The 27179-nt window shown below is 40.5% G+C and overlaps 2 protein-coding genes across 3 annotated transcripts; both read right to left on the reverse strand.

Moving 5' to 3' along the window:
* Nucleotides 1-878: 878 nt before the first annotated feature.
* LOC118784397 (calponin-1-like) lies at nt 879-10572 on the reverse strand. The gene is made up of 7 exons (XM_036538633.1): nt 10310-10572; nt 6520-6641; nt 6016-6082; nt 5060-5197; nt 4393-4509; nt 3920-4066; nt 879-3450 (listed from the first exon to the last, which is right to left on the reverse strand). The coding sequence occupies exons 1-7, from the start codon at nt 10367-10369 to the stop codon at nt 3202-3204; spliced, it is 900 nt and encodes a 299-aa protein (XP_036394526.1). The 5' UTR covers nt 10370-10572; the 3' UTR covers nt 879-3201.
* Nucleotides 10573-16529: 5957 nt separating this feature from the next.
* On the reverse strand, nt 16530-26830 carry LOC118785128 (TLC domain-containing protein 4-B-like). Of its 2 annotated transcripts, none has more exons than XM_036539671.1 (7): nt 26572-26830; nt 24374-24535; nt 23294-23383; nt 21243-21301; nt 20949-21043; nt 20565-20638; nt 16530-19969 (listed from the first exon to the last, which is right to left on the reverse strand). In XM_036539671.1, the coding sequence occupies exons 2-7, from the start codon at nt 24517-24519 to the stop codon at nt 19621-19623; spliced, it is 813 nt and encodes a 270-aa protein (XP_036395564.1). In that variant the 5' UTR covers nt 24520-24535; nt 26572-26830; the 3' UTR covers nt 16530-19620. The 2 variants fall into 2 exon arrangements, with proteins under 2 accessions (XP_036395564.1, XP_036395573.1); XM_036539680.1 differs by having other exon boundaries at nt 24374-24832.
* Nucleotides 26831-27179: the final 349 nt, after the last annotated feature.

The raw sequence follows: 27179 nt of genomic DNA on the forward strand, positions 1-27179 counted from the left end.
GCTAGATTTGGGACCCTGACTCAGCTGTTCCATGTTAAACCTGTGTGTTAGTCACGTTTTTCCAATAACTTACACACTTGTTATACTGTACCTTCAGATAGATAGCCAGATAGAGGGTAAATTTTAGCTGCTCACTCTCTCATTCACAGACAAACCCCCTGGATAGAGATACATATGACTACTGTAATTCTCTAGCAGTCTCTTAGTGTGTTAGTGTGGAGGTGAACAGCCATCTGGATGATATATTAATTTTTGTAAAGGACTCAAGCATGAACTACCAAAGAACATGACAGTCAGGACTTTAGTTTACTTTAGTTCACAAAACATACCAGGACACACACACACAGGACTGCTGAACAAAAGAAAAGAGAGACAATGGACAGAACAAGGGGCTATGCCCACAGCTGTAACAGCCCTGTGTGTCCTATTGCACATAATGCAATAGTTAAAATGATTAAACCGAATCAGTCTCAATCAAAAAAGCGTTTACTGAAACTTTACTTGACATATTTATAATGGATATTTGATAAGAACTGTGGGCAAGCAGTAGCCCTTTCCCCCAAAACAAAGCCAAAATCAATCCCTCTTCAAGCTTAAATGCATGGAGTCCATAACGTAGTTGGACACTTTCTGCTGACACAGCTAAATACTATTGCAGACCCAGCCAGACTTTGATAGTAGAATTGGAAATGTTGCAAAAATAGAAAACAAACAAAAAATGAGAATTCACAAATTATTTTTATTTTTCATATGTGTTTATTTTTAACATTGCACAATGTTAATTCCTGGTGAAATACTGATAAATTGTAACCATAGTTTTTTGGTACAGCAATAGCCACTTAAAATTTAAAACTGAGAATAGGCAAGATCTGTTCTGTTGTTTCAGAAACTGGAAAAAAAGCATGTAGAAAGCGTTTTTTTTTTCTTCTTTTTTCTATTTTTGAACCCACAGCCAACTTTTTTTAACAGCTCAAAGCAAATGGTTCCATTAGGGATGTTGGACTGAAGAAAAGCAACATTTCCCCCCACCCTGGCTGTGGTGAGAGGGAAACAGTTCACAGGTGAACAGCATTGCATAATGAAGGAGTCTGCTAAATGATCATAATGTAATGTAATGAAAGCAACAGAATCCTGGTGAGTTTGCAACCATTTCAATTCACTTACAGTCCTACCTAAAATGCTTTTTCAGTAACTTTCAAAAGAGCTCATTAATGACTCTGTCTTATCTCCTGACAACTCTGAAAAGAGCATGAACATGTTTTCTCTTTATATGTACTACACAGTGCACTTTTATACCTCAGTGCCATCATTATTACAATAGAAATAGTCTGAACAAACACCACATAGCATTGTAGAGACTGGTGCAACTGAAATGGCATTAACTGACTCAGGTTTGATACCAAGCACTTGCCCCTGCCCTGCATGTTTTGTTTACCTTCAGAATCTTGGTCAATGTACATACTATAATAATTACCTTTGGAAAAGACCTATAATCCACATAGCAACAAAAGTCATCTTTAGAAAATAATTTCACAGCTAAACGATGATTTATTCATTAAATTGACTTTTGAGTCAAAAGTTTATTCACCCTCCCACGAAAAGTCCATAGGATAAACCAGTGCTTACACCCAATTGAGACAGACACTCAAAATCTTTCTGAAACTGACCATGCTCATGTATCTGATGTTCCACCTGATCATTGTTTGGCATTATCTAGAGTGAAACACTGAGAACATCAGCTCTGAAACTATAGGCTGATAAATTACCTAAATCCGTCGGAAGGCAGCTTTGTACTCTTAGTTTGCATGGAGCTGAGATAAAGTGGGCATCAACAATCAGAGTGCAGTTGTTACTGCCACCACTATGCCATAGCAAACTATGTTTGTATTCAAATACATATATTTTCGGCTCTAAAAAATAATCATAAATTTCATTATCAAATTCAGCTTTAAGTATATACAATATTAATTTGAACAATCAATTAACGTGGTTGTTCATCAGCAGGTAACCATTTACTATCCAAATGATGTTAGAAATGCTTTTTAAATGTATTTTGTTTGGATATTTATTCTGTTGAAATAAACGTAGCTTTCATATCACGTTTTTGCAGTCTGTAACGGGCCAAGACAGGTTGTTCAACTTAGTATTTGGATCCCAGGGTAAAATATTTAAGGACCAAAGTTTCAGACAACAGTTATCAATATGAATAAGTTAGTTGATATACCTATTTCTACAGCACCTGTAGTGTCCACAGTTAAAAAATAGTGGATGGAACACTAGCCATACATTGTGGACTGCATACTAACGTTAAATATAACGTTGAATCTTCAAACAAAAAAAAGTGAGGAAAATGTTTTTTATTACTAAGGCTGTGTATGATGACCTCTGTCATCAGTTTGACCAGTTTACAGATTAAACGTAATCAGACAAAATACGCTGAATGACAACAAAAATACTGTCTGGTTTACAGCCTGTTGCTCAATGAGCATTGCACACATTATTTTAAAAGTACAGAAACAGGAACGTCAGGCTGGAACAACAGGATCTATTTCATGTAATTGATCTTACATTCTCCAAACCATGGCCTCATGGTCAGATTCCATGGGGAATACAAAGTCAGCGGTGAGGCGTTCCCAGCAGATACAAGCCAGTATTCAATGTCTGTGGATTTCATGCTCCGGCTCCTCATTGCTCCTCAAAAAGGGGGTCAAAATCAAGAAATTCACAACCTCTTTTTATATTCAACAAATTTATCTGGTAACTGGGCCTTCCATGATTTTCTGTTTTGGACTACAATGGGAGGGTACCTTTGGTGCTCCCAATTAAATAAAAAAATTATATATTTCCGAGAAAACGGAAGAAGAGTAAAATGAATGAGCAAATGACACCACAGTGATGTGTGTTGGGCAAAAGTCGTTTAAGGATCTTATGATGCAATAATTTGATATTAAAAACCTGGACCTGCTGGTTAAAGGACAGGTGGTAGGACAGCATAAAAATCTAGAACAAATAACCCCCCCCCCTAAAGAAAACAGTGATTCAAATAGCTGGGTACAGAAGCACAGTGGGACTGAATGGAGGGGAGAGCTTAGGAACACTTGGATGATTTCGGGAAGTCAGCCGCAACCAACATGGCCAAAGGGATGAGGATGATTGACAGTAATGGTCTCGTTGGGTTAAGGCGCAGAGTCTCCATCTTCTTTAGTCAGAGTAGTTGTAGCCATCGTAACCGTACTCAGCCCCACCTTCTCCATTGTTGATGTAGCTGTCAGGGTTGACACAGTACTTGCTGTCGTAGACCTGGCGCGGGAGGCCGTACACTGTCATGCCTGTCTGGGAAGCTACCTTATTGGTGCCCATCTGCAAGGAAACAGTCGACATGTCGCACGGCTCCAGGTCCATCTTCTTGTCGAAAATCTGCCTCTTGGTGCCTGGGGCTGTCATGCCAGACTAGAGAGGGGGATGACACACGCACGTATATTCAGACGTGGCAGTACATCCATGGGTTGTTGTTCCTTTTGACTCATAGTTTTGACTCATTACATCACCTATGAAATGTATGTCTTCACCAAAGGATAAACATCTTCCACTGACACCACAATGTGCCTGTGTTCACAGAAAGCTTTTCTAACTATTTATACAAGCCCTTGCACAATATCCCATTATCCACATTTAACTTTTGTTTTTTTTTTCCAAAATATTTAACTGGTTACATTTTGGACCACCTTTTCTATCTTATTGATAGTTACAGCTGTTGGTAGTTTTATTATTAACAAAAAACAGCACACGCCTCATTCTTGCTTTGGATAGCATTGGTATGGACTAGAACATGCATATTATGCAAATCTGAATAGGATCGACCTGATTGTACTGCAACAAGAACATAACAGGAGAAACACTTCCACCGCTATTTCCCCACCTGGTTGGCCCCTTTATTGGTTCCCATCTGTAGACTGATAGTGGATTGGTCAACTGGTCTTTCCATGCCCGTCTTGGGATCGTACAGGTGGCGACGTGTGCCATACGAGGTCATTCCTTTCTGACTAGCAAACTTGTTGGTGCCCATCTGGGTTGAGAAAAGTAAGGGGGCATTACAAAAATTACAATACTGCTATATTTAGCTATCGTGAATTGTAGTCCTTTTTCTGACTCCATTTGTTATTGATGAAGCTTAAAACATGTTATCCATATAGACTCGTCATCATTGCTCCACACAGATATTGACAGCATATTTTGAATCACGTGTTTGATGTTATAGCATCCCCTCTTTGGATTCTTGTAGGGGCCAGAGAAAGAGAGAGAGAGAGAGAGAGAGAGAGCGAGGGAGAGCAAGAGAGAGAGAGAGAGAAAGAGAGAGAAAGAGAGAGAGAGCCACTGAGGCACTGCTCTAACCTGCAGGCCGATGATGTTGCGCCCCTCTTTCAGCTTTTCAGGGTTGAAACGGCGATACTGTTTCTCAGCATACTTCACCCCAATGTCATGCTTAGTGTGGAAACCTTTGGTCTTTGCCTAGGAGAAGAACCAGACAGGGTGAAAACAGTACAGAAAAGGAAGCAAGGACATAACCAGACAAGGCCAGGCATGTTTACCATTGATGTCATGATTCAAACCCACAAGAACAGTTATTTTCAGATACAAAGGAGGTTAATGTTTAGGCTATATAGTCTTATTTCATCTATATACATTGTGTTAATAGTAATATGCACCTCTAAGCTTTTCAGATAGCATTTCCATATGGAATAATGTCCTTGTTGATCTGAAAAAACTTAAGTCCTTAAGTCCCTAAGTTGCACTTAAGTCCTGCCTTAAATGAATTACAGCACTGATTGCACTGATATCTGAGTTATTGTAGGCATGTTGATGATTGCAATTAGTAGTCTGTATTTTCATCATGGAACTGGTTATGGTAGTTATTGTAGGCTAAACTGTGGTGTGAGGTTTTCTGTACATACAGTTGTTTTATGGTTTTATTATAATACACATAATGTAACTTTGCTTTGTAAGTCATATTGAATAAGAACGTCTGCCAAATGAACACAGGTAACTAAATGGTACTTACCACTCCAGCCAGGGCAATGAGTGTGCTCTGAACCTGGGTGTGGTTGACATTTTCAAATAGGTCGTTGGCTTCGAAGAGGTCATGTGGCTTCAGCCCATATTCTGTTATAGCTCTGACGAAATTGCCAATGTTTTCCAACTAAATGGAAAATAAAGGGGAAAGGGAATGGATTCCTTATATTAGGCTGGAATATTGGTTTTGCGGAGAGAAACACTGAACTGTCAGTTTCATCATGTTGCTTAAAATAAGTGGTAAGCTACAAAGGTTCACTGCCCCCACCCACATACAGTGCATTACTGAACAGATTATATTATTATTTGAAACCTATGTTTCTGATTTGTGAAATAACCGCAATATCTGCTGTATTTCCATAGGGTGTCCATAGGGTTTCCAGACTTGTTTAGTGTCTACCACAGAACACAGTGCTGATACTCATAAAGTAAGCGGCCTCCTCCATGGGGCTCAAGTTGTGACCAGTTATTCCTTTTTTAGTGTTTCCTCCTTTTTACTTATAATTCAGATAATAAATCTGAAGATATACACGTGTCGCCTGAGAGAGCCCACAATTCCTGGATGAACAGGGCTGTCAAGCTCTTTTCAAACAACATGTGCACAAAAGATTAACCACATTTAACAGCCCATGGAATGTAAACATTATTCTATAGCACTGAAGATTTCTTTGAAGGATGTAGCCAAATCATAGTCATACTATTTGGCAAAGAGCTTCCTGTGTATAATATATTTATATATATGTGTGTGTGTGTGTGTGTGTGTGTGTGTGTGTGTTTTCTTCCAAAAAGGCTGCAGCCTTGAAGGAAATCTGCTGTGAACAATTCCTTACTGACTAGAGAAAAGAATTCTGAAAACAACAGACTTCAGTGCAACTGATTGGTCCAGTTACTCCAGTTGGTCCACAGGTGTTTAAAATTATCTTTAATCTTGCTGTACTGAGTTACCTGGTGCCAATTTTGTGGGGAATTGTTAATCTTTTTCACAGATCCAGGCTGCAGCGTGTTGATCAGCCTGGAGAGCAGACAAGAAAACAGCACAAGTATAGCAATGAGAGTCCACAGGCACAGATAAGTCTTTAAATCGCTAACAGGAACTCATTCTGGATAGCTCGGATGTTACTGGTCCTGTGGACAACGATGCAGTGGTTCAGCTAATAACGGACGTTAAATTAAGTCTACAGTGAAAACTTTTTTACAGCTCTCAAGGGCTGAGTAACTGAACATTTGCACACCATATCCTGCATCCTTCCCTTTCATCCAGCCATTATTTCAGCATGTGCGTCTGATCTGTTAAACACTTCTGTGGTCAGTCCTCTTTCACTCGAGGATGAAGTGCCACCATCACAATATGAGGCAGAAAGAGAAATACATGCAGATCTTAGCCAAACAGCGGTAGTTTATGGATCACCTCTGTCCTCCCTCTCCCTCCCCCTCCCAACTCCCACTCACTCGCACAGGATGACCCCATCTTTCAGTGACTCCATGAAATTGTCCCCGATCCTGCGGCCGGTCACATCCTGGATCCACAGGCGGAGCTCCTCCTCTTTGTGGGGGTCATACTTCTGGGCCAGCTTGAGGCACACATCAGTGATCACAGGTCACATTACATTATTGAGCAGACACTCGTATCCAGAGTGAATTACACAGGTTACAATTTTTACGTGCTACCCATTTACACAGATGGTAGAAGGTACTTTACTGAGGCAATTATGGATTGAGTATGTTGCTCAAGAGTACAGCAGCAGTGTGCCATTGGGGAATCGAGCCTGCAACCTTTTGAATACGAGCCCTGTTCCTTACCACTATGCTACACTGCCCTTCAAGTCAGCCACATGCAAACGGTTAAGAAGAAAGAGTAGGTGCATTTCCTGGCTTTTGTATTTTTTGGCATGCGTCAGTGTGGTGCCCCATGTAGCAATGTTTTTCTTCCAATGTGCCACATCTACCTTGTGTTCACGATCCTCAATTCTGTGGAAATTCTGGGAAACACAAATTGATATGTCACTAACAAATCACTGGAATCCAGCCTTGCACATGTCACTAAACACCTACATTTACAACTCATATCTCCTCCAGTTGGCCAGCTTTCACTTATGGCTGCAAAGACTTTCTTATGTACAGGTATTAGACAAGTATTAGTGTTAGCTAACCTGCAAAGTACAAGATCTGAACTGACTATGATGCCCCCAGTTAATGATTGGTTCCTCCCAAGAAAAGACCAGATCCATCCTCCTCTTTTCCTCACTCCTTTCACTACGATTCCACAGCACACACTTCCCCTCCCTTATCCTTTTACTTTCAAACCCAGGGCAACAACAGAGGGAAGGAAAATGAAAGAGTCCCTGTGAAATTCCTGCATGGAACCGTACCGATTCCCTGTTTCCTTGTATTTCCTTATTGGCGAGATCAACAGCCCCATATTTCAAATTCCAGGACAGCTGCCTACTTCTCCACCCTCCCTGGTCCCTTCTCCTTTTAAGAATTCTTCCTCTTCCAAACAGAGAAAAAAAGAAAGGGGGGAGCCAACACAAACAGGTATTTCAAAGCAGCAGGCTTGAGTAGCTTCCAGTCCAACGCACCAAACTAGGGAGAAACAGCTCTCTCTCTTTCCCTCTGTGGTATGGCCTTTCCGGAATCTGTCCTTTTACAGTTGGCTGAACACTCATGCAAACACGCAAACCATGCACACGTCAGACAAAGCGCCACTAAGAAACTGAGAAGACGAAATCTGTAGTGCTTTTTCCCTGATTTAATCTTAAATTTCTGTTTTGTTATAACATGGAATTTTATCACAATCTGTTTACAAAGTCCAGGCTGGCCCAGGCTGAAGTAGACTGTGGACTTTGTGTGACACTCAAGACTCAAAGTCAATTCTGCCTGCCAGGCATAAAGTGGAAATGGGATTTTGAGACCAGAAAACCCAAAGGAGAAATGCACCCCCTGTGTGGGATACATAGTTTGGAGAGAATGAAGAGATCAGAGGGAGGATAAGAAACAAAACACTGAGGGGCCAGACAAAATGACTTGGAGGAAAAGAACATCTGCAATCCGTTTAGCTTTGCTGTGGCCATATATCACTGCGAGAATATACTGTACGATCTCCAGCACACATTATTCTGCCTCTGTTGCCAAATGCCCCACCTACTTTAGCCTCTTAACTGTAAGTCATCTTCTTAAATCCCTTGACAGTGCACAGTGACTCCATAAAAGGAGGCAGAAGAAGCAGAAGCACCTGTCTGCCTGTGTGTGTAAAACATCACTCCTTAGTTATCTGATCTGGCCCCCTCCAGTCTACACAGTCCCCTGGGAGAGAGGCATGGGGAATACATGCAGCGGGTTGACACTGCACTGCAACGCAAGACGTTGCGCTACACATCATCGGAACATCCTATACCACAGGAAATACGACTTACGGGTGGTGCTTTACATCAAGTAGTAGGGGACTTGGCTTACTTTTCACGGTGTTCTGTAACTGTGACATTTTGCTGCGTTCGATAATGACAGAAATGACAAATTATTTAGTGACGAAATGCACCAGTATTGCATTGTTCATGACAACATCACAATAAGCTGGAAGACAATGGAAGACTGAGAAAGACAGAGAACCACACATCAGTACTAATGATAGTAACAGCATCATACAATACATCATGACTCATTCACAGGATACTAATTCTGGAATTTTCTATTGTAGTTCCTGACAGCTGTTACTTACATAAACAAAGCCATTCAATCAGATGCCATCCAGCAGGAAATAATGTTTACAGTTCACCGGTATCCTATGAAGTGAAAGTGTGTTGTGCTGCATCGGGCATGCAGTGATTTATCTGGCCAACAAGGAATAAAGAGGCCCCCCATACATAATTTTTAATGGCAGTATCAGGGCTGCAGTCTCTGCCATAATTCCTACTCTCAGATAGTGGAGTTAACTCTAAATATTTACTTTTGCCAGTGCTTAAAGGACTCCAGTTGATACATTTTGCAGGTCCTGTGGCCAGACTGAATTCAAAACGCAGCCTTTCAGAACCTCTAAATATTGGCACAACAAGACAACAATATTCCATCAAATAATGAATTAAAACGGTGTTATTGAAGGACCATAATAACACTAATCTACTCTACACCCTCAGACAGCATGGGTGTGAACATCCAGCATGTGCTCTGTCCCAGCATTGGAGTAGAAACTGGTGATAGTCTGATACAAATCCCAACGGCCTGACAGATCTGTACTGCGGAGGACTGGGAGACTGTCTCAGTCTCCCAATCAGTCTCAGTTTGTTCCATCTCTCTCACTTCTCAGTAGTATCCGCCAGCACGGAATTACCACTGAAAAGAGAAAGGAAAGGAAAGAATTTAAATCCACTCCTGGTCCTACTAACTAGAGCCTCGATGAGGTATTTGGGAAAATACCGCGATAATAAAATCCGTTATGTAAGCGTGTTCTTTCCAGGGTCAGAGCTCAAATTTGAGTAAATGACAGCATTCCATCTGTGGTATTAAAAGTATTAATTAGTGGTGATTACAGTCAAAAATAAATGTTTACAGGTATATTTCACCTACAGTTGTAATGATATGTAGGTGTGTAATTTGCATCAATAATTATTTCAAGATGTACACGACCTGTAGTAACGGAAGCACTAGCACTGCCCTGTCATCACTGTGGTGTGGCTCGTTTCATTGTGGTGTCTGCTGAGGTTTTAAAGTTGTAACAGCAGAAGAGAAGCATAGAATGAAAATAAGAAACGGAGCATTTGCACATTCAGTCTTTTAGACCCCAAAGGATCTTCGTCAGTACCACATCTATCATCGGATATCCCTTTTACAAATATATAAAAAAAACTTAGTGACGCAAGTAGTCTCATACCCTTGATCTGCATGGTCAAGCGTTGCGCTAAATCGAAAGAATAAAATATTCTCCCGTTATGCCAGAGTGGACATCTTCTTTGGTAAGTACGCCCAAGGCAGGCGGGGAAAGTGTTGCTATTTCAAGCAAACGATGTCAACATCACAGAAAAATCCCACATCACTGTCAGCGGTCTGCTTACAAAACCAGAAATGTACACATTCCACTTGCCGTGCAACACACCCACTATCGTTTCGAACCATCAAGTTACTACGGGGCACTTTCAAAACAGTGATGGAGAGGACAGGTGCTGCTGTACTCAGGGTGGCACTGGGCGAGCATCTGATTACAGTGTACACGTGGGCTTTGTTAGCAGCATGCAACTACTCAACCTACCTTACTCTTGACTTCAGCTGACAGTCCGAAAGCTGGTCCTTTGCTGAAATGAGTTGTCATCGTGTCTTTTTCTACGTTTGCAGTCGATTTCAGTTATGTAGTTTAAACTAGTTAGGGAAAGTTACAAAGTAGGCCTAGTCGGTTCTGAGAAGCAAAGATAATTCAACCCTTTTTTTTCTATGACCAGGTGTGGAAAATGCAATGATGATATTTGTATTGCTTCTGTTGCTGGTCTTATCCCCTCTCGCTCCCCTCAGGACACGCTGGACCACTTCGCAGAACTTTTCTGAATCTTTTTTAAACTCTTCCCATCTGTGCTTGGGTACAGCAGGCCGCGATTGGCTAGGGCTCCTGTCCAATCACGACGATGCCGCTTCGTCTCAGTGATGTCATCGGGATGGCATTATGCTCCAGCCGCGTCAATTTTTCCACCTCTAGAAGGTGCTTTCTCCTCAAACATTTAAGTAAGAGATGTGCATAAACAAAAACAGTTTAATAAGAAAAAAACGTCTGTATCAAAGTACACTTTGATCTTCATTTAACTTATGTGTTGTGTGAAGAAACCAACACACACACAGAATATATGAGAAATGTTTAAAGCCAGTTCCAGCTCAGATTTTCTGTTCCTTAACTTCTATTGGCAAATTTAGGCCGTTATCTTTTGGGACTACCAATGAAAAGTGGCCCCTGGCTAACTTGGGTAAAGTGGATATGCACTGCATGACATGTCATTCATGTATTTCATTGTACATTGTCCCTGAGGAATAAACTAGGCTAACCGTGTTGATAACATTTTTATTGTTGGTCAGGTTATGACTATATAGCCAATGCATTTATAAATTATACAATTAATGTTCAAAGTTACAGAACATGACACAGGGGAGGTTACATGATTCTCTTTTTACCAGGTCTATTTTAATGTGGCTCCATCTCAGTTTTAGAGGGAATCCATGTGGTTATCAATATTGCAAGCAATAAGATAATAATCGAGGAACTAAACATGTCAAACTCACTTAATGTTAAGCTTTAAATGTATTATCAAAGTCACTGAAACACAGAAAGATCTTAGGCCATGCATATTGTGTAAACATGGTGACTATATGATTATGTATATATACTATCCATTTTTTTCTGTACAGATTGTATTTCAGACTTATAATCAGTTTCAGATTAATAATAAAATAAGATTTAACCCTTCAGTGTTGTATACCACCAACATTTCCAAAGGCAATGTTGCATTCAGTCTTTATTGAATAGTGTAATGATCATGAATTTGTACATTTTATTTTAAATTAGTCTACAACCACACTAAAAACCATGTTTGAAGGGGTCCTCAGAGAAGCCTGGCTGTAATTGGTGATAATCTGTCCCACACATTTCTCTTCCAGGGAGACATGAGTCAGGCTTGAAGGACAGGCATCACCTGGGTGAACGGGCAACAGCGGGATGGTTCTCCTCTTTCGCCGCTCTGCATCGCCGTCGCATATAGGGAGAACAGGGGAATGGAATGTCCTGCCAGGGGGGGCTGTGCAGATGAGTCACCCTCTGGGTCCCTGTCTGAGACTCATGTGCCAGCAGTGCATTAACAGACAATGGAATGGGCAATCAGGAGAGTGTTCTGGAAACGCGGTGCAATGAGATGCAAGTGGGTGGACTCGGGTTAAAAATATGACAACCCACCGTTCATATCCAGTACCATTCCACGTCCATGACAAATGCTTTTAATATCGGTTGACAATGCACTAGATTTTAAATTTTGTAACCTTCTAATAATAGACGTGAGCAACTTTCGTTGCTCTGAACCAGACTTGGTCGCAGTTAAAACCATACTCTTTCATTTAAGAAATTAAACAATTAATGAATATGTACTATATTTGTTAAATGTATGAAATAATTGTATGGAATGTATGAAATATGTATGTACTGAACTCATAGTAAGCATAAGAAATATTTAGTAAATGGTTAAAATGTTTCTATACATATACATATACATATATATATATATATATATATATATATATATATATATATATATATATATATATATATATATATAAATAAATTAATTTGTGAAACATTAAATAATGTATGAAGCATTGACAACATTAAACTATCACCAAATGTAAATATTTGTTGAATGTATGATGTATGTACAAATGTACATACATTTATATACATTTGCATAATATTTGAAACTGTAACAACACAAATGTAATGAAAAGTTTACTAAAATTATTAAATATTTGGAAAATGTATTAAATATAGTTGTACAGCAGTGTGGCAAGTGTTGCACATTTGAGCCAGTTACTAAACCTTAATTGCTTCTGTGAACTTTTCAAGTGTTTCAAATACTTCCTGAATGTTGAAAACCAGTAAATAATAAAACATTTGGATTAGACATTTGTTTTTGTTTAAAATATTTAACAATTGGGACTGCAAATTTATTATGTAAGATAAAAGATCACAGATATTGGGGACGGGGCATTTTTTTTAATCAAATGTGGGATAAAATATAATATTCAGCTTAATGAATACTAATGGAGATATGGCCAAGGCTATCAGCATGTCACTATTTCGGGAATGGAAGCATGCGTGGAGGACGAGTGTAAAACTAAATAATGGGCCATGACATAATGTGACCATAAATTTGTATATACATATATTAATGGATGTTGTTGATCGTCCCTACCACACCATTGTTGCATCGTGCACTGGGCTACACTACTAAATTAGTAGGTAGCAGTACATTTAGGGCCGCAGCTGAATAGTTCCGTTTAAATATGCCTCGAAATAATTCTGTTTTAGATAACCCAGAATACAACACAATACAAAAAATCAGGGTCTGTGTTACATTCAAATCATCTGTAATAGCAAAACTAACTTACCTAATATTACACAATGATTAAACTTTGAATAAGCATAAAGCAGTATTACTGCAGTGAAAACTGACTACTAGTGCGACAGTAGCACTTTTATGGCATTGACTTTATGACCACATTAAGTTTATGTGGATGCATTGGCAATATCTCACACAATATTCTACAGCGTACTACAACACAGCTGTGATGGCAAGGCAGCGAGAGCTTGAGACAGCGAGAAAGAAAGTGAGAGAAAGATGTTTACAAGACCTTTGCTTCAAATTGCTTGGTAAGGGAGGGAAAAAAGACCAAAGGAATGCGAAGGCTTTATTTGGACATGATAGTGGTACAGCCAAGTATTGTAACTGGCTGGATCTTAAACCCGAGTTTGGAACGTGTAAATGTGCGGGAGCGAGCGAGAATCTTCCCTCTGGTCCATGTAATAGGGTGTTTGATTATGTGGCTCACAAAACGTGCAATACTCTAGACCCAGTGTTGAAGGGCATCCTACAACTTTGAAATTGATTGACTAAAGAATAAAGTGAACCATATCACGCTGCCGCACTGCCCAGCTCGAAGGTGTCATTATTCATTTCCTTCCGTCTGTTTGGTGGTTGGTGAATTCCGTGTTTTGTGAACAGTTTTTGTGAAGGGGGTGTCTGGGCCGAGCACACCGAGCCTTAATTCATTACAACATATTTATCACAAACTTCAACTGTTGTAAAGGCTATTTAGGAAACTAGTGTCATTACTGAAATGGATGGTTACAGTATTGTTAAGCCTGTAGGTTACATCCTTCCAGGTCTAATGTTACACGTTTAATGTTAAAGGGAGTAGCTACTGGTGACGATGGGTAGCAGGGTCATTCAGGTTGGATATTATAAAGGCTCTGATTGATTCAAAAATATATTTGGACTCCACTACCCCAAGTATTATAGAGATGTTGCAGGCATGGAACAAGGGAGTGATAACCTTTATGGCGAAATGACATTCATAAGAACTCCAAGACATGGGAAAGAATAAGAAGAGAACAGCTGTGTGAGAGCTGCATTAGGTGACAAATGTCTAGCCATCACAAGCAGAGAGGGAGGAGAGGGTGTACAGGAACAGGAAATACAGAGGGTTAATAAGACAGGGAGCCAGAGTTGAAAAAGGAGGGAGAGAACAGGGATGAGAGTAGCCAGAACAGTAGGGAAGCACATACAGAGAAAGAGAGAGAGATGGAGAGGGGGAGAGAGAGAGAAAGCTGCTGTGTGGGGATCTTATGAGGGCACTAGCCTCAGCCCTCTCTGTTCTGCTCTGAACTGCCTGGCTATTTATGGAAAAGGTTCCCTCAACCTGCAAGACTGGGAAGAATTTAAGAGTCTGGGCTCAGTACTTCTCTGTGTGTATACTGTGTGCGTGTGTGTATGTACATGTGTACTGTAAATGCACTGTAACTGTAGACTGCAACTGAGTGTACAGCATGTTTTTAACAGTAATCGTAGTTGAATATTCTGTGTTTGCCCTGCATTTCAATATATTCCCTATATAAGCTCCTTATAGAACATTTCCATTTAATGATTAAGTTGAAAAAAAAATCATAAATTCTGGATGCAACTTGTAGTGGGGAGGCACTTTAAGTAGATTATGTCTTTATACTCATTTTTCACAAAAAAGGAAAAACAACAGGCTAACATTTTAACTTGTTTCATTGTGAAGTCTTTTGTCTTTCCCGTGAAAGAAAAAAAAAAAACATGGTATTAAGATCAAAAGTAGAGGTGGTGAAGATTACCTCCTATGAAAGTATTCATTATCCACAACAGTATTTTTAACAGTGCCAGTTTCATACCATAATTCAAATAAGTAGCAGCTTTTATAGCCTGGTGATTAAAATACTAATCAACACTCAAAGGCTACTACTATAATTACGTATTAAGTAATTAGTCAGACAAAGACAACATCACATCCATTCTGGATGTTTCTCAGTGAATATCATGTTGACTAATCCTTTTTTATATACAAATGTATGTTTGAGAGAGGGTGCATGTGTGCTGAACAGTGTTTTGTTTGCTCTTGCTGCTGTGACCATGTTTGGTAAAAAGACACTTTAAGCACAGTCACTCTCCCAGCCCCTAGTCTGAACTGCACTGCAGAGAGCTGGAATCAATCAGAAGACAACATTATTCCAGTCGCTCCCCGTTTCTTTTCTTAAAAGCCCCAAATGAACACATTTGGTGTTTATACTCCCCCCCCCCCACCACCACCACTACCCCCACCCCCTCTGTGCTCAGAAGAGCAGGAATTCTGACCACCGCATCAAATATTCCTACAAGAAGCCAAGTATTACATGTCTTCTGTCAGATTTTATGGCCTTAAGAAATTTTACCTCATATATCAACACTCTACGTCAAGGTAGTAAGGCTGAAAAAGGACCATGGTCATGATTTGTTCATTAAACGTCTCATCTTCAAGACCAAGGCTGGTCTTATGGTTCGAAGAGGACATCGGTATAAACAGGGGGAATTCTCTGGTTGCTAGGCTTCTGTGCAATGCAGATTTGTTCTGTAACATCCATTCACCAATACAAGATAGACAGCAGCATGACGACACTCAAAAACAGACAACCACTTTGTGTTTAGAGATGTTGTTTCATACAAAATGTGGGCTATAAAATTCTGTATACCAATTCACATCATAACTGAAAACAAAAATCCAGACAATGACATGGAAATACAACAGCATACCTATAAGAATAGCCAACCAACATGCAATATTAAGAAATAAATGTAGGCATGACTGACCTTTCAAAAGTGTAGGTACTCATACTGCTCATGCTCATAGCCCTCTTCATACAAGTGTATTAATACAAAAAATTCTATCATTGAATGTATCAAAGTAGTGCTTTCAAGTAAATCTCCCATTTGATTGCTACCATTACATTAGTAGTATTTGCCCTTTACAACAGTTAAAGTGATTTAGACTGAGACCGAGACACAGCCAGATTGTTCATTTCACATTGGTACTGTACATTGAGAGAAATAAAGAACACTTTGCATTGTTTAAAGGAACAATCTGATAAAAAGAAAACAAAATAAACTGCAGACCATTTGATTCACCAAACCCATTCACTTGTATTTCAGGGAGAATCTGAAAAATAAAATTGATATCCCTTATCTGACACATTATGATGAACAATTTTCACATTACAATCACTTTTACTCCAGTACTAGCCTACTGAGGACAGTAATGATCAAGTCAGTAACCATGCCAGTTGCAGGATTCAACGTCTCTTTCACAGGCAAAAGCCCTAATTTCCATGCACACATTTTTAATGGGTTATCAAGTTTATCAAAAGCAACTCCATGTTATTGTATGCAAATACGGTTTCCTTGATGCAGAACACATGCAGAAGCAAAAGGTGAAAATTTCCTGAGCTACGGGGGAAAAACCATTCCTTAACCCCAGGTGGCTTGTGTTTCCCTCCAGACTGTAAGTATAACGGTGTGGACCACACAAACCACAACCATCCCAGGGTTTACGGACTGCATGCCCTTTCACAATACTGTACCGTCTCCATGATTTTAAGATATCATGTACTAAATACAACTGTACACATCATAGTCATTTGTGATCTTAATGCCAAAGCCCGTGGTGTGCTTTTGATCAGTAATGGCATGGAAGTCTTTACTTCCTTTCCATTTTATTTAATGCAGCTTTAAATTCTGTAAATTTATCAAAAATATAGCCTATAGGTAATTAAACTACCCCTCACATTAGTCTCATATTAATAAGCACCATAATGCTAACTGTATTTTGGAGTGGGCATAATACATTTGCCTCTTGTGCTATCCTTTTTTAAACTCAATCAGCTGTATGGGCCACAGGAAACCAGAGGGAGAGACTGGACTGGCCCACTCCACATAAACCACCAGAGACGCATACAGCTCCCAATGGCCTCATTTATAACAGTGGTGTCAAACTCAATTCCTACTGGGACGGTGACTATGCTGGTTTCTGTTTCAGCCAATTCCCCTGGCTTTGCTGGTCCAATTAGGTGTTAGCCATATGACTTTTACCCTAATGCACTTCCCAAAATACGCTACGGCAAAATATTTGAGAATAGCCATCACATCGTATTTAACAAACTGCCAAACAACGTGACCAACTGGGCTGGTAAATTAAGAGCGAAGACTACAGCAAAGTGAATGAAGGAATTGGGTTTGGCACCCTCGGCCTACAGCATAAGATAATATTGCTATAAGAGTTCCACGGGGCTTTTTCTCCTCTTTATAAACTAAAGGCTTGCACCCCAGCTTCAGTAAGAGGAAGAGGTATCAGCAGAACATGTCCTTTCTACAGATCAGAGTAGCAATATGGGGCTCCCCAGAGCTCCCCAGACACAATGCCGGCACCTAGGGAATTTCTTAGCCCCTTCAAAAGACATTTTCATCTGTGGACCTCCTACCCACCTCTTCACATTGGTAATCAGCATTTTGTGTAAGATGTACAGTAACTGTTCATAGACACAATCTGCTTCCTCCAGTTCCTTCCCATCCAGATATCATTTGACCAAAATTAATGAAAGAATGTATGGACAGTCATTTACAGTATAGAGTACTTGTATAGAAAACAGAGTAAAAACACTGAAAACAACACCTGCTTTAAAAGAAAACTGTTAATCTCTGCTTGGCTGCATTGAAGTTCCTGTTTGTTTAAAGGCACAAGACCCATAGCAGGGTTTGTAGGTCATCTTACATCAGCACCCAAAAAGATCTTATTCAGATCAGGGTACCTTTAAAACTGAGTGCTGAAGGGACCCAGACCATTCTAATTCTGGGAACTTACTTCATTAGATGTCTGCAGCCAAAGAGACATAATGATCTGTAATTTAGTGAAAGCTAAATTCCATCTGATCATAGTAATAAACAAAACAGACCTGATACATTCACAAAGCACCTATACTTCTGAACCATTATTTACAAGTGATCAAAAACTATGATTAAAAAACATAAATCTCACTACTGGTTCCAATGGTAAATCCATTTTTCATGGCTGAAGACTGAGAAGCACCTTAAGGCAACACATGACTTTATGTGAATACTTGGGGGTAGGGGGCTTAAAACTAAATGCTATGATGTATGATGTATGTAACTCTGAAGAGAAAATATAAGCAAAGAAAGAAGCCAATATATGACCTCATAATAAGGAACTAGAATAATAAAAAATCTAATTGTTTCACTTTGTTGCTCAAAGTTAAGGATGAAGTGTAGACGTTACATTTAATGTTCCTCTCAGTCTCCTGTGATATGCCCATGGTATGACTGACGCTTTTGCTTTTGTAACACTGAGAACGGGCATCCCACGGAGAAATGCAACTTTTTTGCATCAATAATACAACAATGTCTCACAACGTGTTGCCGCAGAAGCACTAGGCTTGTCAAGGCAAGGACTATGTGAAACACTGTGACAATTTATAGGTGTAAAAAGAATGAAATAGGAGCAAAATAATAATACCAGATAAACAGCATGGACGGTTACATTCAGAGATCCTGAGGACGTTTTGTGTTTTTTATAAATGAATGAAGAACTCACAAGGGCTAAGTGTGATGGGCTAAAGAGAGTAGGAAATTACCTAACAGTTAATAAACTTAAGATCTGGGTCATGACTTTTCTAGAATACATCATTGGGGTTAAGAAAAGATATTTCCCATCTCAGAGCAGAAACATATGGGCAATGGAAACAGTCCCCCTGATACTCCACTGTAGGACACCACAATAGATATATCTGGTTGAACCCATGTGCAGTTTTACATTTCTCTAGGGTTCTTCTGCCTTTCTGTCCAAGCTGCTGGTTGAAATCTGGCTGTTTCTAAGGCCTAGACACCTTGAGGACCTGTGAATGTTGGTAAATGTGAGCTGGCTTTTTTCTAAGTGTACAGACTATGGACAAAAAGGAGTTTTTCACATGCAGTAGTCAAGGCAGCTGGGTAAGAGGCATCTTGGTCACTGTACTGTGTCCCACTATCTGACAGAGGTCCTTTTGTTGTAAGCAGCAGAGAGCTCTCTCCAGAGCAGGTTGTCTGATGGGAGGAAATTGACGAGGGTGTGTGTAATGAAAGGGAGGAAGAAGAAGGTAGCAATCAACCCATAACGACCTTGATGTGGAGTGACAGGGCTGGCATAGGCTAATATAGCATGAAGAATCAATTCCTCAATAAAGTGGATTTGGTTTGGGATTGCTGAAAAGAGGGAGAGCATAGCGTAGATGCTTTACATCCCTGTCATCTCCGTGAAGCTGATTATGAGAGCGCATCAGGAAGTAAAAGATGAAATGTGCTGTGAGTAGGGAAGGGAAATTCAGGTTGGGACACTGATTCCACTGATACCTGATGGCAGCAATTTCACAAATCATCAGAAAAAAAAAAGAGAAAAGCATCCAATGGCTCACACCTTTGCTCAGCCTCCCACCCCTCAGTCTGAGTGGTTGTTCACGTGGGAGCCGGAGAGGTGGTTCTGCTTCATGGGGCGGCCGCCTTCACCCTTCCTGACGACATTAGCCAGGACCTTGTACAGCCCCCTGCCGATTTTGTACATCCATATGCTGTTCAGGACATCCAGGCAGACGCTGGAGAGAATCCAAGCCACCTGTGGCCCCGGGCCCAGGCGTGTGAATGCAGGTGTCCCTACGGTGGCCACGACCTTGGAGTAGTAGGAGGGAATCACGGCGATCCGGACCAGGAAGAAGGCCACCGTCATGGCCACTCCGTTGGCCACGACCAGGTTGCCCGAGCGCGGGTACAAGAGGACCTCAAAGAACCATCTGAAAAAATTAGAAAGGGCGGGGGGTGTCACGTAAGAGGTTTCCCCTCCGATATAACAGGTAGAGTGAGAGAGACAGACGGAGTGATGGTGTGTTAAACGGAGAGATATCTATAAAGACAAGGGGTCATGGACGGATGGAACACGATCAGTGTGATGACCTTGCCTCATGTTAGAAGAGAGAGGTAATAATTAATTAGAACAGAAGTGATCATTAATCATTAATCAATGAACACATTTTCTCTCCCTTTTTTGTGTGAATAGCAACTTTTGCTAATTATTATTCAATATAACACAAATTGAAAATTGTATTCATATTCATGATACACATTAAGAAATACCAGTAATTTAATGCTACTGTGTTCTGGGAGAACAGTTCTTTTGGGGCAGATGGATGTTACATTTCCTAATTATTGCATCTGTGGTCATACATATCAATATTTTATATCTCAAAACAGCTCAGAAACACACACATAACCACCATCATCATTATCAAAAAACTGTTGTGTAACAGTTCTGAAATGTTGCAATGAATAGAGTGACAACGAGATGAAGTGAGAGAATCAAAGATAAGCACAGACAGCATAAAGACTTGCCTCTGGTTAACAAATGGGGTGGAGAGCTCTGAAATGAGACGGAAATTGGCAAAATAGGGTAGCACTCCTCGACTCTGTAACACACACAAACACACACTTACTGATCATTCTTGTTCGGTACTGAAAATACGCTTCATAAATCACCCTAAAGGGTTACCAGGATCAGTAACAGATGCACAGATGTCAGCACAGATAACTTATTATGCAGAAAAGCTTCTCACTGTGAACATCAGAGATGAGTAGTATCAAAACACACCATCACAGAGATAAAAACATTTATTTTTCCATGTGTGCACCAAATCCTGTTTCACATAAATAGCAGAGTCCAGTCATTTTTAATGTTTATCATTAAGGATTTCAAGTCTGAGTCAGTAAATGGCTTACCAGGACGTATCCATAAGCGTAGAGCGCCGCCAAGTGGTGACACACGAAAAAGCTGTCTCCCATTGAGCTCCAGTTACAGGCCAGCAGTAGAAGGTCTGTGTGACAAAGAGAAATATGTATCAGTTGCTCCAATGCCAAAAGTTAAGAGACTGCCCCTGCTAAATGTTCTACATAGACAAAACCAGCACAGCCACAAAGTAAAGTTCTGCGTAAACAGGCACTTATCTTGGTCACGACAGCTTATCTGAGGACATATCAAACAAGATGTGCTACAGACAGAAGATGGGAACTCACCATAAAGGAGGTAGCCACAGGTTATTGCGACGTTGAGCTTCACAAGTCTGGGATCTCCCCTACACATTAACATATTTCTTAGTGAAGCACAAGAAGTGGAGATATACTTTCTGTGCTCACCATATTTTATCCAGGAGGACATACCATATAATGCTACTGGAACTAAAACTACTGAAATTATGACAGTTACAAGTCATTCTTCATGTGACATTAGAAAAAAAAATATAATATTCACTCTTTTTTAAGGGAACATGCTGTAACATCTGAAATGCAGGGTCAAAACCCATTACTTCCATGTTATAGTTTTGAAAAAATGCAAAAAGGGTAAATGTAAACTACACATTTCAAATGAATGTTATCACTAATTTAAACATTGCCTATCCAGAATTAAAAATAAAAGGTGTGTGTGTGTGTGTGTGTGTGTGTGTGTATGTGCATGCAAGTACATGTACGTGTGTGCATGTATGAAAGAGAAAAAGAGACAGAGAGGGGCCAACTTAACCGTGAATGATACCCATCACAAATATCCTCATTGCAACATGACAGAAACCATGTTCCAACCTGACAGTCTAATCTAATGCACTTTTGCACATGCCACCTGTTGTAAGCCTGCCCTGCCATCCCACTGATTTGTGATCATGTCTGGACATGTACATTACAGAAGACCGTAATGCAACAACAGTATCTTAACAAAAGATTTGTTTTGCTGAAATACAACATGGTGTTAAATGACAGTGGATGTGAGTGCCTGGCGGTGGGGCTATCTCCCCCAGCAATGGGTGGGGAGGAGATCATTTAATCGTACTCCTGATGTCTGACTGTCAGAATAATGACTAAGCAAGTCGTTCATTCTGTGAAACCCTCTTTAGTGCCCGTGTGTGCATTATTCCTGGAAATACAATGAGATAGTAAAGACAATTAATATGAAAACTGTCATAATCAATGACTCCTATGCTATAAGTTTCATTTTTATCAACAAAGAGAGAGAGAGAGAAAGAAGGGTGAATGGGGAAAAGACAGAGACAACAGAGAGGGCTCAAATGAAAAGTAAGAGAGGATGGTGAGGAAAGACAACATCTCGCCTAAAACTTGCCATTAAAATGACAATAAAAGTAGGTACAAAAAAAGAGGACAAATTGAAGGACAAAATGAGACAACAAAACATAATTTATGAACAGGTCAAGTAGAAGATTACAGCTACAGGAAGAGAAGCAGGAGCTCAAAGGAAGAAAACAAAAGCAGGAGAGAAACAGGGAGCCAGTGTGAGATACCCCTACAAAAGCCTGGGAATGCAACTAGGGTGAAAAAAACAAACGAAAGAGAAAGAGGGAGAGAAAGAAAGAAGGAGGGGATTTTCTTTCGTTGCTCTCTCCATTCGATATGCTGGACAGAGGAGACAATGGAAGCAAGAGAGCTGGGGTATTGATCAGACGGCAAGAGCTTGGGGGGGGGGGGGGGTCACATGGGGAGGAACGGGGGCTGCAGACAGTGCTGCTGTTGCTGGCCATGAAAAGGAGCCTTGTTTGGCATGAGGGAGGGACAGAGAGAGAGAGAGAGAGAATGAGAGTGAAAGAGAGAGAGAGAGAATGAATACAGGATAGAGAGAGAGAGAGAGAGAGAGAGAGAGTGAGAGACACGGTCTAGTTTCTCTATTGGTGTGATGTGGAGTGCTGTGAAAAGAAGGAGGCAAAGAGGAAAGAAATTAATTACCCCTCCTCCTCTGGGTGGACGATGTGAGAGAGGAGGGCAGCAGTAGAAGTGAGAAGTGAAACTCAGAAACACTGGGCTCAACATGAAAAACAGAACTGAGACATTTAAAACCAGCCAGTTGGCTTTATCTCTCTCTCTCTCTGTCTCAATACAGAGAACGATCTTTCTCACTACAGTAAATAAGTATGCTATTGCAATAGCACGTGTACATTTTTACAACATTACAACATCATGAGAACATTATTTTCACCTACCCTAATCTAGTAGCTGATAGGGGCACTATTTAACCAGTATCTGACCCTCTTTTCACAATGGAGGGGTTATCTCAGCTGTTCTCTTACCAGACTGGGTCTGTGTTGACAGCGTCATCAAACCACAGGATATAGAGACAGAAAAATCCCACAATCAGAGCATGGATGGTGGAAACCAACCTAGAAACAAAGACACAACATCAGCCCTTTTTACTGTAAAGCTGAAAACAGGATGGAGTCCTTAGTTCAGGGTCTGAGTGGTTTGCTTTTTACCATGTTAAACCATATCCGCTTAGCCTGCTAGTGTTACTGACGATTGCCAACTTTCAAGAGAGATATCCAAGGACATCTATAATGTGTACGTTCGTCATTACGGATGGCCTTGCTGCTAAAACCACAGTGCCATTACTGATCACACCAAACAGAGGACAGACATACACAGAAATAAGATGGACTTTAATTTTTTTTTTTTTTAGGGGGTGGGGGGCTTTCACCTTGGACTGCACAGGAAGTCCAGGCAGCCATTTTGATTTGGGTAGACACCTGCATTCAGTGTAATGTCATGTGCTACAGCTCTAGTTGCTGCTAACACCATGGAAAAGCAATCGTGTATCAGGGTAGCCAGCTTGTGCTAGTCTGGTTTAAGCTCTGGCGTGAGAAAGGGGTGTAAAGAGCAGTGACACAGCCAGAGCTATGCATCAGTGCCTGTAAATAATTTACATTGTCGGGGGATTTGACACCAGCGGTTTCTGAGGAAGGAAGGAAACTGGAATAAAATATGGGTTGCATTTTGCTAAACTCTGTCCCTTTTCACAAGCCACTGCATTCTCCTCCATGGAGAATGTTGAGGGTGTGTTTATGAAAGTTTACATCACAGTTTACAATGGCCTCTCTATTTATAAATATATTGGTAAATGAGTACTTGAAATGAAGAAATGGTTATTCGTTGCTCATTGTGATATGGTGCATTTGGCGGTGAATATTTTTCCCTTGTTACTTTATGCTCTAGTATAAATGTTCTAAGCGACTTACTAATAAGATTGATCATCCAAGAGTTATGTTAGCTGTATAAACTCCGGTTTAAAAGCTTTACATTGTGATTACATTTAATGTATGCTGATGCTTATATTTTGATGCCTAGCTAAGATATGTGTGAGAGGTCTGCCCTACCTGGAGTTCCACTCTGTGTGCTTGCCAGGGGCTAGGCGGCTGTATCCTGGGGCCAGGGCACGGGAGAGCAGGGGACAGACTATGGAGAAGAGCAGCTGGAAACCAGCAAAGCTCCCGGCCACCACACTCCACTCTCTCATCTCCATCACTCACCTGAAACAGCTGGACGGCAGGAAGAGCAGGTGTGAGAGGGCAAACCAGAGAGTGACACCAGGGATGGGAGGCGGGAGAGAGGTGCAGGAAAGGTCATGTGTAGACCCAAAGAGATAAATAGGGCAATATGAGAAGATCAGGAGGCCAAGACAGATGGGGTGCAGAAAGCTCTGGAGTGTGGGCGGAGGAGAGATGGGCAACAGATGACTGAGAAAAGCTGCAGGAAAGCTCTCTAACCAGTGTGAAAACAGGGAGGAAAAGATCATTAAAAAATAGGATTTTTCAAGATGAAGCTTGAGGATAAGACTGAGGTTAAGGAGGGAGAGAGAGGGAGAAGAAAGGAGAGAAAAAAGAGAGACAACAGCATTACAGTGACAAATCCTTTGTTTATGGAACAGGGCCTTGAAGGGGTCAGTGTCCGTTAATACCCTGGAGAATGACTTTGCACTGTCACAAGAGCTCTCTACACCACCGCACTACGAAAGGCCTGATTTTAAAAAGCCACATTAACACACGCTACAAATAGGCCTAAGGCAAACACTGTAGAAGTTCACACTTGTGCTATATTAACAAGGCCCAATTTCCCAGAATTCCCAGGGATTAAAGGAAAGTGGATTTTGTCTTCTTAATGTGCTTTAAGACGGTGCTCTTTAAGCCCTAGAGTTGCATACTGTGCCACCATACACCCACTATTTCAGCCCCTATGCAACTTGTTATGATGTATAATTACTGAAATTAAAGAAATTGATCTCCAGTGGGGCAGGATCTTCCAGGATCTTACACTGTGCCATACCAGAAACATAGCAGTAATTTAAGGACAAGGGCTGAGAGGGTTTATCATTACTGCATTTAGGATTAGGAGCTGAAAAGTTAGCCCGTTGGAGACAATGCTACTTTATGCTGCTTTGCTCTCCCTTCAATTACTTTCCTTGAAAACACATTCCCACACCAACACACCATAATAGCATTTTCCCTGCCTGGCACTTGATACGTACAGATTAGTATTATTTAGACACGTACCTTTATGCACTGGAAACGTTTTAGTGAGTTGACTTGGTCTGTTAAATCTGACTAGGAGCTGGAACGACGTTTCCTTTGCATCCTCTAGTCTACAGACAATCTGGTTCCGAAAAAGCCTGAACCCGAAAGCGCCTTTTTGGAACTAGATTGAATCGAATGGACTGATAATATTGCAGTTCATCTTGTTGTGTAGACCTTCACTTTATCTTCATACAAACATTGTTTTAAAAAAAAATCTAAAGTTTTTGCCCATAGTTGACCATAGTTTTGTTGTTGCTGAATTCTAATTGTGTTTCACTAAATTCCAACTTTTTTCGCCCTACAGTGTATACCGGAACTGAAAAAGTTAAAAACACGTACGCATTTATTTTTACCCGGAAAAACACATGACTGAACCTAGTTCTTCAAAAATTTCAACACTTTAGTCTGAATTCTCAGGGCGAGTAGCTGAAGCCATTGAAATTATAATATCACTTTGACTCTTGCATACAAGTATATGTAACATTTTCGCCTATGAAATCTATATAGCGTAGCTTTGTGGCACATTCTCTTAAGACAATACAGAACCGTCACAGTTCAGTACTCCTATAGGCTATAGCTGTTGCTCTTGAATAATAGAAAAGAAAAAAACATGGCAACCCACTGCAAGCCAGTTTTCCGAGAGCTAGCAATAGCTAACCAACGTTACAGTTTGTAATTTGACGAAGCCGTGTGACTACATGTTCATTAATAGGAAAACAAAGAGAAACAGTAACGGTTAAAAAACGGAATAAATCGAGTTTATTGTCTTTACAGTAGGTATTATTTAAAATAAAATTACAGAAAAAAAAATAGCTGGAGCAAACGTTCAGCCTCTAGACTTCTCATTTTTCTTTGGTATTCGCTCCTCATATCTCATTGATCACTAGCACGATTAAGCACCAACAATGCTAGGCGTTTCCGTCGCATCTTAATGTTGATAAAACTGTAACGTTATTTCTGAACACACGATATAAATACATAAATAAATTCATGCAGACAGCTACCTGAAAACAGTTGCATATGCCTGTATCGGCGGGACGCTTCGCTTGCCGTCTTCGTACTTTCTTGGTGGGTAGGCACGTCAGGGATGCCTATAGCCTGAGATATTTTTTCATGTCGTTATGCATTAATCCCACAATTGCAAATACAACCCGCATAATTTCTTGAAAGGGTCATTTTATGGTTTCATTCCCGTGAACCTTTGCTGGAAGTAAACAACCACTACAAAGTTTTTGTTGTCTGCCCGTTCTGTTTCTACACTGACAGCTCAGACAGACCTGTGACGACAGCGCGTATCTTGGCCGGGCTCCTCCTCGACTACACGCCCCTCCACGTAACCACGCCTTCCTTGAGCAACAATAACGGGGTTCACTCAGTTGGAGTATGACCTTTCTCCCCTGTTCCGTATACATGATGTATGGTCAAACCTTCATCGCAAGAAATCCGTTCACCCTGTACTCGATTTCCTCAATTTCCAGTGTACAGCTTCAAGAAAAGATCGCTTGACTTACGGGGAGGGGGTGGCGGGCAAGTTGTACACCTGTGACTGATACTTTATCCATGATGTTTTTCCATGATGTATCTATATCTTTAGATCTATGAATGATTTTCC

This window comes from Megalops cyprinoides, chromosome 1, assembly GCF_013368585.1.
Source record: "Megalops cyprinoides isolate fMegCyp1 chromosome 1, fMegCyp1.pri, whole genome shotgun sequence".
NCBI classification, from domain to species: domain Eukaryota; kingdom Metazoa; phylum Chordata; class Actinopteri; order Elopiformes; family Megalopidae; genus Megalops; species Megalops cyprinoides.

Coding starts and splice junctions, on each gene's coding strand:
- LOC118784397 (XM_036538633.1), bottom strand. CDS start 10,369: ATGACAACTCATTTCAGCAAAGGACCAGCTTTCGGACTGTCAGCTGAA. Junction 5,198..6,015: donor CCCCACAAAATTGGCACCAG/GTAACTCAGTAC, acceptor TTTTCCATTTAG/TTGGAAAACATTGGCAATTT. Junction 4,510..5,059: donor TCATTGCCCTGGCTGGAGTG/GTAAGTACCATT, acceptor TTCTTCTCCTAG/GCAAAGACCAAAGGTTTCCA.
- LOC118785128 (XM_036539671.1), bottom strand. CDS start 24,519: ATGGAGATGAGAGAGTGGAGTGTGGTGGCCGGGAGCTTTGCTGGTTTC. Junction 21,302..23,293: donor GTCAACACAGACCCAGTCTG/GTAAGAGAACAG, acceptor GTTAATGTGTAG/GGGAGATCCCAGACTTGTGA. Junction 21,044..21,242: donor CTGTGGCTACCTCCTTTATG/GTGAGTTCCCAT, acceptor TTTGTCACACAG/ACCTTCTACTGCTGGCCTGT.